Genomic DNA, 15,812 nt, shown 5'->3' on the forward strand with positions numbered 1-15,812 from the left:
TGTCTGAAGTGGCCTCTATGCTCGCCCTCCACCACCTGCTATGCCGTACACTTGCCAGGTCCAATTACTCTGATAACCCCGGTCTGGAGCAAATTACTCTGAATTGCTGAGGAGGAAGGGGTCTGTGGATTTGTACCCTGAATGTTAATGTCCATTACCGTTATCTGCTATTCGCCTGTAAATTAGAAAACCCTGACTTACATCCTGTTTTTAACCCTTGTATGAATTTGTCAGTTATCTTTTTTGTGATCTACTGATTAGTATGGCTGATTGTCTTCCAGACACGTCTTCCTCCAGTGTGATATCTCTTGAAGACCTGGTTTGATTTCTGTATTTTCTGAGCACTATTAAGACATGCAAAGGCTTTGAATTATGCTTTATCCGGCGTAAAGACTGGGAACGCAGCTTCCGGATCGAATGTGGTGGCTCAGTAAAACTGGTCGTACTGTCACTTTGGTTCTCCGAGATATTCACTTCGGTATATTTCAGGTCTTTCTTTTCTGTTGCTTTCTAACACTGGTACTGAAAGATCACAAGCCTCTCAGGCACTTCTTAATTGAAAAGTCTCAGAGAATTTCAAACGTTACAGTATATCAACAGGCGTTTCTGGCATACAAAGACATTTGATCTTATTATCAAATAATTGTGATTAGGAATTAGGAAACGTGATTGTAATTGTGCTTCCTAAACTTTGCCAGCTGTGCTGACTTTCATCTGTCTTTCATCATTACGAGGTGCTGTACTATGTGGACCAAACCTTGCTGCTGTATAGAATAGCCCAATACCTAGCTGAGGGAGTTCAAATAAATTCTCTAGATTCTCCACAAAGTACTACATTTTCTTTAAGCGGGTGTGATCCCCCTTCTTTTTTCTCCTGATTTTTGGCATGATCAAGATGGACTTGAAGTGCTAACCTGCCTTCTTGAGAGTTATGATTCCTCTGCTGGCCCAGATGGTACATAAAATAATAAGAAGAGGAGCTCTTATACTGCTCTGTTCTCTTTAATCCACAGATATGTGTTAAAATGCTGTTTTCACGTTAAAACAGAGAGGTGGAGACTATGGTAATGGCTAACACAGTTTCATTTTTTTTTACAGTTCACCCTCTATTGGTTTTTAGGTAAAGCAGAAAAAAACAGTGTGAAATGAGAGGAATCCATTTTATTCATCTTGCTTTTTTGGTTGCTAGTTGCTTAATAGACCAAGCGTTCCATGTCCCTGGATTCTTGCATTGTTGTCGATCTTGAAGAAATCCCCTGCATTGATTTGATATTTGTTTGGATGTCGCACAAGGCAGTAAACTGAAATGCTCTGATCCAAAGTGATTATACACCTGTTTTCCTGTCCACAGGTCCAAGCCCAAGTGAGAAACACTAAGACCCAGTTTGATAAACTGAAGAATGATGTGTGTCAGAAAGTAGACATTCTGGGGGCCAGTCGCTGCAACATGCTGTCACATTCCCTTGGCAATTACCAGGTATATTCACGTTGCTGCATTTCCATACACTTATGTGAACTGCATGTCATGTGAAACATTACGCTGCTTTACGCTACAGAACATAATGTCTTCCACGATTAAAAGATGTTTGGCAGAACGGTCGGAACTTCCTAATAACCTGAAAGAACGGCAGAATTACAGCTCCTCGAACTATTTTTAGACTTTTGGCAACTCGGCCCCTCTCAAATTCGGGGTCCAGAAGTTCAAAGTACAAAATCCCAAGCAGTTTCACAAACAGACCTCACTTAAAATGATATTTCTCGTTGTTTTTTTAACGGTAACTGAAGTCTAGTTTCAACTGCCGCTTAAGGGGTTAAATACGTCAAGTTTGAGTGCCGTATGTTTTGTAGGAGTCTCTAACTGGAGACATGGTGATTCAATCCGATCAGCCCACAGTCGTCTGCTGAACCCCTGGGTCCAAGGCTTGGCGAGCTGCTGGGGCTCTTTGTTTTCACTCCAGTATAGCTATCAATACTTAAAATAGATCAATGATTGGAACCTGCAGGCTATAGGCCCATATGGCACACTGTGTGACTAATCCAGGATAATCATAATGCAACGTGAAGCACAAATGTTAAGGGTAACATTCATTCATATTTTTGAAAACAAGGGTGTTTTTTGGTGGGGGGAAAAGAAATCTATCTGAAATTCTAAATTTGTGAGGCTTATTGATCAGATTAATTCATCTGAATGATAATTAGTTTTCAAACAAAGATAGAATGAATTTGAGTTAAACAACTACCGGTGAAGGGCACCATGTTGTGTTCATTCACTGACTTAAAATGCTCCACTGTAATATTTCCTTTGAAATAGCAGGTGCCTTTCAAACCCCATCACCATCCAATTCCTTAAAACAGAGTAAGAATTCCTTAAAACGTACAATTTGAGAAGAACGATATGTGTAGTAGCTGAATTGTCAAACTAAAAGTTTTGTTTCCCTCGCAGACCATACAGCTTCACTTTTGGGAAAGAACAGCTCAAATGATGTCAGAGATACATGAAGCATTTAAAGGCTACATTCCTTATGAATTTACTACACTAAAGGTAAGTGTATATATTGATTTTTCTCTTTCATTTTCCTTTTGTATCAAAAAGTCTGGAATTGCCCATTGTTTCATCTTTTTGGATCCTCCCAATTGTGCGTTGCCAGGTCTAAATTTACTTCAGCTTATCCTCTAACGGTCATACCAGCCCAGGATGAGGACTGTTCTTGCCCTTCTCAGAAACGTGCGGGATCAAAGGCCCATGAAAGTTTTCCACAGTGAGTCCCTCAGTGCCCACAGCAGATTGGCACATCGGCACAGGCAGCGATATAGTTCTCATGGGCTACAGTGCTCTGCAAGACCATGGTCCAGGCAAGTCAGAGAATTAGCCATTAAGCGGGAAGCCAGTGATTCTCTGGCTTAGACGAGCTCACACAACAGTGTGCACCACCGCCTGAGAAATCCTGACTAATAAACAAAAACTAATAAAAAAAATGACTAATAAAAAAAAAGATTCCAGCCAGCAGAGTCCTGACTCTTGGGTTTAACCTGTCTTCTTACTGAGCCGCGCAGCAGTTCTGTTCATTGTAGTCTCTGATATCTACATCCACAAGCTGGGGGTTTGATTGCATGAGTATTAATGCCACAAATGATGAACAAAAGCAAAGCAAGGTTCATGTTGCATTGAACACCCACAAGCTAAAAAAAATGTTCTTGTGAACAATGCCAGAGGTAATTAGTATTACCCTCCAAGTATTTTTAAACGTTGTGATGCTGCAGGGGGGTGCAGGGCTGGAATGTAGACGGTGCCTTCAAAACAAAGACACTCTCACAACTTTCAGACCGTTAATGCAACATGTTTATCACACCTTATGAAATGACATTCCATAAGCAAAAAGTCAACTGGGAGAATTATTTCTATGAAGACTAGAGAATTTCAATACAGTGGAGTAGCAAAAAAAACAAAAAAAAAGGAAAAGACTTGTCGCCAGCGTCTTTTAAAGCTCTTTCAAAAGAAAAAAACAAAAACCAACAGCGTCTGGCTTTATTCGTCTGAGCCCTTGTTTCTTTTACTTTTTGTCCTTTGCTCTTCACATCCCATAAAATAAAGGAAAGCAGCACTTTTCGAACTCATAGCTATTCCTTTTACTACAGCCTCGTCTTGCTCTCTTTTTGTTCTCTCTCTCTCGAAGTACGGTTACAACTTGAGGCTGTGCATCTTTTATTTGAATCCTCTACTTTGAGTTTCTTACATTAGGAGTTTTTTTTCCCTCGTCCTATTTCTTCATACAATTTGTATTTGGCCATGGTGCACTTAGTTCTACTTGATTAATTAGAACAGCTTTTAGGTTTGTACTCATAAGCAGCTGGCGTTGAAGTGAAGCAGTTATGGACTTTTGTTCCCTTGTTGTAAGACAAGAACAACATCTCTCTCTTGGGGCTGAACTTACATCGCCTAGGGAAGGTAGCACACCCGTGCCTTGATTGGAGTGCATCGTCCTCTGGGCGTTTTGCGTCACGGATCTCCCATTCTGCCATCTTGGTGTGGTTAAAACGACCAGTGAAGTCTAAGATTTCTTATAATACCACCTGTTGTTGACAGCACCCCTTGTGACATCACAGCGTCTTTTCTCTTTCTGTCCATAAACAGGATCTGCGGGACCCACTGGACATTCTTGCGAATCCAGAAAAGGATAAAATGGAGAACATACAAGATGACGTGGACAAGTAAGGAAAACCCATAGGGTGACAGTACAGGAATAGGGACATTGTTTAAAGTGAGGTTTATTTCTTTCTTTGAAGCCTAACAGGGAGTCTTGAGTCACTGAAATGCTGCACAGACATAGTTATTTTTATGGTTGTGGTATGAAGTCACCTCTTCCATTCAAAGTATTTAGGGAAGATTAAACTGACAACGAGAACTGATTTGGTTTGAATCAATGATAGTGTCTCTTAAAAACTAATGATAATTTTAACAGAAATAACCTTGTTGCCTATACATTTCTACCATATATTTGCCAGTATGTAGCCACAATTGCAGAGATTTATGTACCTGCATTGTAAAACTAAATGAGTACGCTCTTTATTTGAAGGCTTTGCCTATAGGGGAACATGGGGTTAACACAAGGAAAAAGTCCAACCATTATTTTAAAAGTTTCAGCTAAAAATGACCATTGGGAGATTGATATTCTAGCCCTGGCTAGGATCCTAACATAAGAATGTATCAAGAAAATAATTGTTTGGTTAAGATGTCGTGACCTGGCCTCTGTTTTAGTTCCATGCTGTTCTTACTAAAGCTTCGCATTATGAATCATCTGCTTTCTGGTCAAACCGCATGGTACTTCTGCTCTAAGCCGGATCTGCAGTGCTTCTGTCACATGCGCATTCCACCCACGTAGCATACTTTTCTACACAGCCGGTAATCTACACTAGCTGCAACTCAGAAGTATATTCTATTCCGCTGTCGATCATAGCGATAAAACGAGCCCTGCAACTTTCCCAACCAGGCTTTGTAATCAAACACCACCTTCAATAAATATACAGTGTTGAATGAATGAAATTATATTTAAATTCCAATATATTACTGTCATTTAGTTTAAGAAGGAGTTGCAGACCGATGTCAGACATTGCAGCTAGTGTAGGGCAGCCTTTAATTTTAGTTCGCTTTCATTATTTGACCTGCGTGCGTTTAACCCATTTCCTATAATTACAATTGCTTCTCTGCTGCAATTTCCTCATCCTTTCTTTGCTTTTCTTTTTGCGTCATCTTCCAGTTTTGTTTTCATCAAAAACCATGCTCATTTAAGAGCCCTCTTTAATCAAACGTAAGTAACTATACCATTACTTGCTGTCCCATTACTGACCATTACTTGCTTATTGGAAATGTGCTGATCATTGCTTTTAAGTCGTGTAATGTGCAATTAATCAGTTCATGTACAAACTGAATAGGCTTGGGTTTTAGTGAAACCCTCATTAAAATAAGTCGGTCCTGGAGCCAAAGAATGAGAATGAGGAGGACTTAGAGGCTGAGCAAAAAAAAAAATAAGGGCACAGATAAATAATTTGTCTTTCATTCCTTTGAATTTTATTTTTTAAAATAAGTTTGATTAATTTAAAACATTAATCAACTGTTAAGTCTAATCGGGGATGGTCGCAGAAGCTTCATAGTTGCAGACGTCTAGATCAGTGTTTCTGAGATGTGATAATTACCTTCTTGAATTCAAAGAGCACGAATTTGTTGATTTTCTCAAGTGGTAAAACAATGTGACAGTTTCCACATTGGAAAATCACCTTCTTATTTAGTAAGTTTAGGAAAGTCTCACAATTAACCATTTTTAGGGAAACATTCTGTTTGGTTCATGCAAAAAATGACACTTTTCGGTGGATTAGGCAGTAGTGTGTGGATTCCTGGGTCATTTAGGAATTCTACAAATTGCAGAAAACACATTAAGCCAAAAATCTGACTGTCCTGTAACGTTTGTGGTAATCATGCGTTTTAGATTGATTTTGCTGGATGAAGAGAAGCCTGTAGGAGCTGATTCAGAAACAGGTATGTGCAAAAATAAGGTGTCGGTGTCCCCTTTCCCTGGACCTGAAATACTTTTTCCTCAGAAATCATATTACATCATTTTTGTGTTTCATGTTTTCTGTATCTGTGTTTTGTTTGTCTTACAAGAATATTCTTTCTTTGAAATCGCAGTTAGAAGTCATCGCCTCTTCACTAAATCCCAGTAAAGCAAAACGTGTGTGACTTTCTGGGTATTGAATGTTTTTTTTAAAGTTATTAACCATAATGTTTAATCATAATTACTGTACACTGCAGCTCTTTTTTGTGGAAAAGAACAATTGGATACACTATAGTAAGCTAGAGAGTTTTATAGGTGTTTTACATTAAGGATTGTAATGTTAAATGAAAGCAAAGGCAAAAATATTAGTTTTAGAATGTACTTTTACCTGCCATTTAAAGTATTTTTTATGCTTTTCCTCACAGGAAATTACTTTAGTCCTTAAAATTATGGCTTTTAAAATTGACAAGCTGGTAAACTGGTTTCATTGGTTTCCAAAAAGAACAGAAGACAAAATAAGAGTTTTATGTTTTTGGGCATTTTAAAAATAATTTGTCTTTTGGTTTTAGCCCAAAGTGCTGATGGACAAAGCAAGGATACAGACAGCTCTTTGTGTGCCAGCTTGAACTCTGGTAAGCAAAGAGTGACAGGTTCTTTCTCACTAAGTACAGATTTGCTTGCTTTGCATTCACACGCATAATGGAAACAAAAATGGAACTAGTCAATTTGCATCTGTGATATTGCGTGAAATATACAGAAAGAGAGGTTAGTGGTCTTTTCCTCTCTGTCAACGCAAGTAGCATATACACTTTTCATGCATCTAATTCCAGAACAAAAAGGAAGACTTAAGCCCACAACTTCTGGGGGGTTTGCTGTCAAAACACAGTACACAGGAGCTACTGAATTTTCAGTTGTTTTTTCGATACAAAGGCATGATAATCCAAATATAATTCATTTCTATGTTTTTTTCAGGCAATTTCTTGACCTAGACAGAGCAGAAAAGTAGCCGTATTTTGTACCTGTATTAAATTCTTCTCATTGCCTGCGTCACCTTATTGTATATTGTAGAGCTAATAATCTTGAGACGCAAAAACCTAATTTTCATTGCCAGAAGGTGCTTTTTAATTTTCTTAATTGGCCTAGGGTTTGATTATGTCTAATGTTCTCGGGAGCTTTTCAGCCAGGAGTTCTGGTTTCTTCAACCAGCAACCGAAGACATGCTGACTGGGTTAGACTGACGCTTCTAAATTTTCCCATCATTCACATTGCTGCGGTGGATCTCTGTGCTGTTCGGGGGAGAGCAGTCGCGTGCTCTCGGGCCTGCAATGATCCTCACCAGGATAAGTAGGCTACTGATAAGAGATGGGCGCTTTCTGTTTTAAGTAACACCCGACGTCCTAACACGAAGGGACTGATTGCCAGCAAACCCCTGTTGTTAAGAGCTGCCGAGCCTGGCTTATCGATCATGTGAACTAACAGGTAGACCGAGCGACACGGCGAAGACACTCACAGAGGCTGCTGATGACGACCTGCTAATGATTCTCGACACCCTCAACACCCCCTCCAGCCCCACAGCCCCCTGGAGTCCGGTCACACAGTTCTGTGACATGGGTAAAGAAGGCCATTGGTTCTCTTATTCTGGTGGTGGGCACTAAGTGAAACATCTTCTACCCTACCAGAGGGAATTCCTGCTTTCCTCTTTAGAATTTTTATTGTAGCATTTTCGAGCCTGCTTACTGTACATCTTATAGAGACTCTCATCTTGACTTCTCACCTGTTGTTCCTACGTCATCACATCTGCGCTACAAATATTGCATCTGCTTCCCAGAAATCCCTTCAATATTGACATTGAAGTTCTTTTTATTACCAACAAGGCACTTCACCGGCTTTGGCCTGAGTGTCTTCCAGAACAGGACTTCTTGAGTGTTTTCTAGCTCATCTCTTGAGATCTTTAATGGAGGATCTTTCTGATATTGCCAGAATTTCACTGACTGTAAAAATGACGGTGTTACAAATGCTGTTCATAGCTTTGGGCCACAGCATATATCGAATACCAGAACACCTTTCACATTAAAGGTGATAATTTGATAATGTAATGTGAAAACTGTAAACATACTATACTGAATTCTACTGGGATTCAGATTTTTCCAGTGTTGTAAAGTGATAGTGTGTGAAATTCCAAACCACTAAGTAAAAAGTGTGTAGTATGAAAGTACTTGAATTCCAGGTAAATAGCAAAACATAGATGCAGAGGCTTTTAATAAGTGTTTGTTACGGGGGGAAAAGTACATTTTCTTTATTTTAAGATATTTTAAAAACGTTTCAGTATTAGGGTTTTAAAATATGTAATAATAATAATAATAATAATAATTGCTTACACTTATATAGCGCCTTTCTGGACACTCCACTCAAAGCGCTTTACAGGTAATGGGGACTCCCCTCCACCACCACCAATGTGTAGCATCCACCTGGATGATGCGACGGCAGCCATAGTGCGCCAGAACGCTCACCACACATCAGCTCTCAGTGGGGAGGAGAGCAGAGTAATGTAGCCAATTCATAGAGGGGGATTATTAGGAGGCCATGATTGGTAAGGGCCGATTGGAAATCTGGCCAGGACACCGGGGTTACACCCCTACTCTTTTTGAGAAGCGCCCTGGGATTTTTAATGACCACAGAGAGTCAGGACCTCGGTTTTACGTCTCATCTGAAGGACGGCGCCTGTTTACAGTATAGTGTCCCCATCACTATACTGGGGCATTAGGACCCACATGGACCGCAGGGTGAGCGCCCCCTGCTGGCCCCACTAACACCTCTTCCAGCAGCAACCTTAGTTTTTTTTCCCAGGAGGTCTCCCATCCAGGTACTGACCAGGCTCAGACCTGCTTTGCTTCAGTGGGTTGCCAGTTGTGAGTTGCAGGGTGATATGGCTGCTGGCTATAATAAAAGTGTTTAAAATTTCTATATTTTTTAAATACATGGATATGAGTTTTATAACAATATAATAATATCCTTACACTTATCTAGTGCTTTTCTGGACACTGCACTCAAATCGCTTTACAATAATGGGGACTTCCCTGCACAACCACCAATGTGTAGCCCCATCCTGGATGATGCAATGATAGCCAGAGTGCACCAGTATGCTGACCACACACCAGCTCTCAATGGGGAGGAGAACACAGTAATGAAGCAGATTCATAGATAATGATTATTAGGAGGCCATGATTGGTACAGGCCAGGGGGATATTTAGCCAGAACACCGGGTTATACCCCTACTCTTTCAGGAAACACCCTGAGATTATTAATGACCATGGAGAGTCAGGAGTTTGGTTTTACGTCTCATCCGAAGGATGGCACCTTTTTATAGTATAGTGTATAGTATAGTGTCGCCCCAGGGAGACCGCAGGGTGAGCCCCCCATCTGGCCCCAATAACACCTCTTCCAGCAGCAACCTTAGTTTTTCCCAGGAGGTCTCCCATCCAGGTACTGACCAGGCACACACCTGCTGAGCTTCGGTGGGTTGGCAGTTGAGTTGCAGGGTGATACAGCTGCTGGTTTTAGGCTTGTCAGGCACTCTTGAAAATTTGTCAGCAACAGTTTTAGAACACATTCCAACAATGGGAAGAAAAGTGTTGTTTCACTGTATATCTTTACCACTTTTCTGTGTGGTAACCAGGACACCCACGATAGGTAATAGGGGCTAGATGGTGAGGCACATCTAGTGGTTGGTGAGTGCTGTTACCAGTTTTTTAATAGGCAGGAAAACAGACATAAACACAGCTGTAAGGTACAAAACCAGTGCTATTTATTAGTTTACAGTGTGAGAAAATACAAAACTACAAACATAAAAGCCTAGCACTTCTTTAAGCTCCTAGCTTAACGTCTTCCTGTGTTCCTCTCTAATAACACACCAGGCAGCTAAGCTGCGTGCTGGCTTCAAAACATTCACAATGAAAACCACACGTTTCTCTGAAAAAAAGCTGCCTCACACTGACTGACCTCTCTCCCTCGCTCTACTGTATCTCTCTGGTTTTCTTCTTTGAGGCCTCGCCTTACTGGTTTTCAAGTCATCACCTGACCAGTTGTCTTCTCCCATTGGTCTGAGTGAGGTGACTGAGTGTGGCAGGACAGTCCCCATTGCTTTCTGGGAAATGGAGCTCAGGCCAGAATGTAGTTCGTACCTGAACCTGACGTCTCCTCACAATGTTTTCTGTCTTTACTTTAGACACATTCTTTAGGAGATCAGGCTGTTGTTATACCCACTCTTTTAGAAAGTGTATGAAGATCTTATTGCTGTTTAAAGCAGGCAGCAATTTTAAGGTCTTATTCTATCTAAACTAAAATATACCAATTTCACCCCTCAACTATATAAAGTCACAAATGAAGATGAGCATGGGGAATGCAGTTTGTGTTAAAAATACAAGGAAAATTAAAACTGCCATTGGATAACAGTTTCATCCATTTCATTTCAAGCCATTAGGAAGATTGCATCTCTAGAACATTCTGGACCAGGTGTTGACTTACGCACAAGATCCTGCTTATAGTAAAACCTAAAAACGATCAAACCATTACCATTTCTACCCATTGAGAGACTTGCGTGTTTTTCGTGAAATCCAGACCGGTGTCCCCAAACTCGTTTTGTTTCTCTCCAGTTCCGAAGGACCTGTTGGCAGACCTGCCTGAAGGAGAGGATGCGGAACGGAGCGACCTGTCCTTTCTGAAGGACCTGTTGAGCCCAGGGCCTGCTGGGAATGAGGAGTTCAACAGAGAGTGGCACGATGCCTTTGGCAACTTTGAGGCCAGCACGGCCTCTGCCCCACTCCCTGGCCCCACAGCGGCCCTGTCACCCGATCAGCCCTCGAGCCCCACTGGCTTCTTACCCTCCCAGCTCCTTGATCGCAGCTTCAGCTCCACAGGTCAGTGGTTCCTGGAAATGAGCACTTCACCGCCTAATGATTTGGGACATATTGGAACTGTGTTTGCCTTCTTGTAGAAGAGATAGTGCCTCATCCCTGCAGAGTTCCAGACACCGATCGACTCATAAAGGCTGTAATGCCCGCACGTGGTGGCCTAACACCCTATTAGTATAATAATAATTCCTTACACTTATATAGTGCTTTTCTGGAATCTCCATTCAAAGTGCTTTACAGGTAATGGGGAATCCCACTACTGCCACCAATGTGTAGTCCCCAACTGGATGATGCTTATTAATTATTTTTGAATAGGTGTTTCCATTTTTTGTCCACATGCAACTGGGAGAGCGTGTTCGTTTTGGTTTCATGCCTTCTGCGTCTGAATCGCCTTCATTAAGGTTTGCCTCATTTTGTCTTGTGTCTCAGGATGGGCCACACCTCCCATGTTCCAGGCTCAGCCATTGCAAACTCCTCAGGCTCCCTCTCAGCCGGTTAGCCCACCCACACCTCCTCCGAATGCCCCAAAGATGACAAGCAAGGGTGAGTGCACTTGGTGCCGGGAAGAAGCTGTGTCTTGTTTGGTATGATGTAGTACAATTCAGTATTCAGTACAATTCAGTATTGCAAGGTTGGCAGGTACACATCAGCAGACAATAGCAAACCCACAGTATCCTTCCTCTTCAGGTTTTTGTAATAGTTCTTGCCAGTAAAGATATCAAAATCATGCATTTTCTCATCTTTAGAATTTTCTGTAAACAGCTGAGTAGTAGACGGTAACAACGACAAATTGTCCAAACTAAACGAGTTTATGTTGAAAATGGGAGTTAACACATTTTGGATCCTAACACTACTTTTTTTTTGTTTTAAAGTGTTCTTTTGTCATATGCTTTTAGGCTATAAAGGCTTGATGTAGTATGGTAAGAGAAACTGTTTTTTAGAGTAAAATGAGGTTATTAAGTGAGGGCTACAGTGATCATTTCAGTCAAGATCACCACCTCACATCAATTATCGAAGTGATGGTGGCTCGACTCGCTCCATCAATCACGTGGTTTAGCATTAGAATAGTTTAAAGTGCATCTTGTCAATCGCCGTAATTCAATTGGCGTTTACCCTCTTTTTGCACATTTCGGAGTGAAAGTGCCTAGGGCCTATGGACACCAAAATCCGGCCCTGCTTTAACGCTCAGCTGATGGCACGTCCCAGACTCAAACCAGGAAAGAGTGGACTGTCAGGGCCAGCCTGAGGCCACCCTTTACTGATTGTCCCACTTTTTTTAAGTGGGAGAAGTAGTAGGTTGGATCATTATTTCCTGATTCTTTTTAGTAGTTCAACCAGAGGTTCCTTCATCCATCCACTTTCTAACCGGTTCATCCGATGAGCAAGCAACAGGCGCAAGGCAGGGTTCACCTTGGATGGGACACCTGTCCATCACAGGGCACACACACACACATACACCAGGGCCAGTTTTCCCAGAAGCCAGTTTACCTGCCTGTATATCTTTGAACTTTGGGAGGGAACCAGAGCACCCAGTAGACTTACTCACACCAACACATAAACTTACTCACCCAGTAGACTTACTCAGGGAGAACACTCAGACTCCAGGAACTGGACTGAGGACCTCAGTACTGCAATGAAGCCATACTAACCACTGCATCGCTAGCTATTGCTTTTTAGACACCAGTAATTCTCCTACCCTTGGCATATTGCATCTAGCTTACTTACTGGTGAGCAGCAGCATTTTTAACTTGATTCTGAAGGGATCCACAGAGAGCAATAGAATGTGTGAACAGGTGGTACTGTATATGTTCATGCATTTGAGGTGATATACAGTACACTCATGCATTTGCACTGTATTCACAGTTTATTTTGACCCTGCCCTTTAATAAAGGATACCTGGTGTAATCTGAATTATTAGCAGGGAGGATGAAACAGCTTCGTAGTGCCTTCACAGCTCTGGGCAGACTGACCAGTCTTATTGACAAACCAAAACCTATAATGTGCTTGGCTTAAATTTAGGGAAAGGAGATTTATTTTCATTATGGTCGAGGAACTATTTGTCCCATTTTAAATCCACAAAGAAAGTTTCTCTCTTGCTTATACGTAAATGTTTTTTTGTATAGGCACTAAAGGCTGTTTGGGGACAGACTGGTTGTGCTGAGCTGTATTTCCTCAGCTCGTCATGTGATGATTTTTGTCCAGTTTTGACTGTATTAGGTTTCGTCTGCGTGGGTAATTGATTGGACGGGGGGCGTAGAAGCTCTGGAACTCACTCCAACTGTACATAGCCTGTAAACATTAGTTTGTGAGTCTTGGCCTTATGTGTTTGTCGCTCACTGAATTTTGAATTGTCTTGACTGTTTCCCACTCATCACATGATTCATAGAAAATGACCACATGAACGTTGTGCCCATTGCTTGCTGGGAGAGACCCCGGCTCCCCCCTACCACCCCGATTTGGATGTAGTGGTTCGGAAATAAACGGTATTTGCTATAATTTGAAATAACCGCTGATTCCTTTGTTAACTCGAGGCCCGAAACAGAGTTCTCCTTTTTGTCATGTTGTGTAACAGGAGTGAGAAATGATTTCTGGGTTTGTTATGGCTGGAGCCCTTTCATGAGGGGGAGCTGGGAATGACTGGGTTTGGACAAGGGCGATGCCCACTCTTCGTGTGAAAGCGTTTGCGCCGCGTTCACAAAAGCCCCAAGATTCAGGCGGAGGGCTGTTGATTCAGCCGCAACGCAGGGCTCTCTGTCTGCCGCCAGCTGGCTCGCATGACTGCACGGACTCAGACATCTTTCCTCTCGTTTCCCCCCCCCTCTGTCCCCTTGCATTTCCTCCATGGCCATCAATCTGTGCCTGGGACATCCACGCAGAGTCCTCAGGATAAGTAGCTGCCATCCAGTATCCGAACTGCAGGAAGAAAACTTAAGTTCCGTTGCTGAGAAAATTCCAGTTTTCTGTTTTATAGGAACAAATGAGCTCAGTAACGTATATAAGTATAGGTCAAAGATCGAAAGATTTCTGTTTACCAGGTATTAATGGCAGGACGACATGCAGAAAGGTCGCTTTATCTGATGACGGTGAACTCCTTTGTGTCGGCCCTCTTGGTGATCATTATTTCCCCATGGCTTCTCGGCCCTGTTTGGAGCCCTTGTGTAAAACACACAGGCCTCGCTGTGGACCCGCACTGCTCTCACATACTTGCTGTTTTTACAGCCTGGCACTTCATGATGAAGCATTTAAGCTTATTATTGTCCCAAAGCATTCCCACACGGATCAGTCAGCTGTTTTCTGAACTTTGTTTCTTTAGGTTTCTAAGTAACTGCTTTACAGAGTCATCAGTAGGTGGCACTTTAGATATTCAAGCCTGAAACAGCTCGTGGAAGTACAGGGCCCTCCTCAGCTACAGCACTGAATACTGTACATTTGAATAGAAGGGGTAGGATTCAGATCTTTCATTTTTTTTACAAGCCCAATTTTCTACTTTGTGTTTATGACCTATTCTTAAGGTATTTTAAGAAAACATTTGGATTACTTTAAGAATTCCTTTACGAATTGCGTAATCTTTCTGATTTTACATTGACACAGTGAGGCAGGAGCTTTGAAAGCCCTGGAAAGCTTTAGGAGTACTTTGATTGCTACCAGTTGCAGTTTCCCGTAATGTTATTAATTTCATATCCAATTTCTGTGAAGAACCTTTTTATTTTTTTTACCAGTTTTTGTTCTGGGAACCATTAGAACCATTGTTCGTTTTTGTTTATAACAGCTATCAGCAGTCTAATTCTAAAGACACCAGCTGTTAGTAGTATTGTGCTTCTCGTATTTTTAAAACAGAAGGCGGTTGGAAAATGCTGCCAATTCTGAAAACATGAAAAAAATCTGCCAATTAAGCAGGAAAGAGACTCACGAGGGAGCCAAGACTCTACAGCTGGTATTTAAGAAGCTCTCGCAGATGAACTAACTGGGAGTGGGGTGCCTTCACAACTATTGAATTCCACAGCAGGTGGATCTGAGAGAGAAAGATCAGGCGTGGAGCGCAAACACTTTCACAGTGATTGCAGCCTTATCACACACGCAGACGAACCTGTCCCTAATCCGTCCAGGAATAAACCCTCTGTCACTTTGATAGTTCCAAGGCACATTTTCGAACTCGCTTGCCTCTTGGCGAAAACCAACCGGAATCTAATTTGTCTTGTGATGAATGAGTGAAAGATGAGAGATTGGTATGTCTGGAGCACTGTATGGCGTGAGCTCAACTCTGTGGGGAATTAAGCCTTTATGAAAAAAGCCGAAGAAGGCCATTAGACAGCATTCTCTGGAGGGGACTCAGGTCACCCATTTCAGTTTTAAAAGGGCTTGACATCATTGAGCAACGCAGGCTCCTTTACTTTTGACCCCATGCTCTGGGTTATGGTATCAGCTTCTTTGGAAATGGGAGACGCCCACTGTGAGGATTTGAAATATTTATCATCGCCGCAGGAGTTATCTTTCACACGCTTGCATGCAGCCTAAACTTGAAAAATCCCATTATTGAACGAGGGGAAGGCAGACCAGAAACGGCTTTGGTTTCAGATCTCGGGAACCAAGTTGTCAGGGCTGATCGGTCACAACAAAAAGATACAGTGGATAAATAGAAAATGACTTTTTTAATATACATTCTTGGCCTATTGAAAATGTGTCTTCTTGTTATGACTGTTGTGGTTTCAAGTTTCATCTTGACATCCCAGTAGTATTTATACAAAGTTCCGCTGTGCCTGCTGTGATTTTCTCTCTTAGAGCTGTCAGTTTTTCCCCGTTCCACATTAATTTGTGTTGGAATTCCAGCTTGTTTGGGTAACTAGAGAAGCCTGGG

At 41.8% G+C, this 15,812-nt stretch overlaps 1 protein-coding gene across 5 annotated transcripts in view; it reads left to right on the forward strand.

Annotated features, from left to right (window-relative positions):
• Window positions 1-15,812, forward strand: part of ical1 (islet cell autoantigen 1-like) — a 43,523-nt gene that overhangs the window by 22,138 nt on the left and 5,573 nt on the right. For 2 of the 5 annotated variants that reach the window (XM_088606709.1, XM_088606708.1), the window contains exons 8-16: window positions 1,352-1,477; window positions 2,444-2,542; window positions 4,133-4,209; window positions 5,256-5,306; window positions 5,982-6,031; window positions 6,617-6,679; window positions 7,527-7,658; window positions 10,700-10,963; window positions 11,387-11,500. In XM_088606709.1, the coding sequence (XP_088462835.1) occupies window positions 1,352-1,477; window positions 2,444-2,542; window positions 4,133-4,209; window positions 5,256-5,306; window positions 5,982-6,031; window positions 6,617-6,679; window positions 7,527-7,658; window positions 10,700-10,963; window positions 11,387-11,500 (976 nt within the window). The remainder of the gene's footprint in view (window positions 1-1,351; window positions 1,478-2,443; window positions 2,543-4,132; window positions 4,210-5,255; window positions 5,307-5,981; window positions 6,032-6,616; window positions 6,680-7,526; window positions 7,659-10,699; window positions 10,964-11,386; window positions 11,501-15,812) is intronic. The other 3 variants (XM_088606711.1, XM_088606710.1, XM_088606712.1) reach the window with 3 other exon arrangements.

Source organism: Lepisosteus platostomus, chromosome 14, assembly GCF_059453375.1.
Source record: "Lepisosteus platostomus isolate fLepPlt1 chromosome 14, fLepPlt1.hap1, whole genome shotgun sequence".
NCBI classification, from domain to species: Eukaryota; Metazoa; Chordata; class Actinopteri; order Semionotiformes; family Lepisosteidae; genus Lepisosteus; species Lepisosteus platostomus.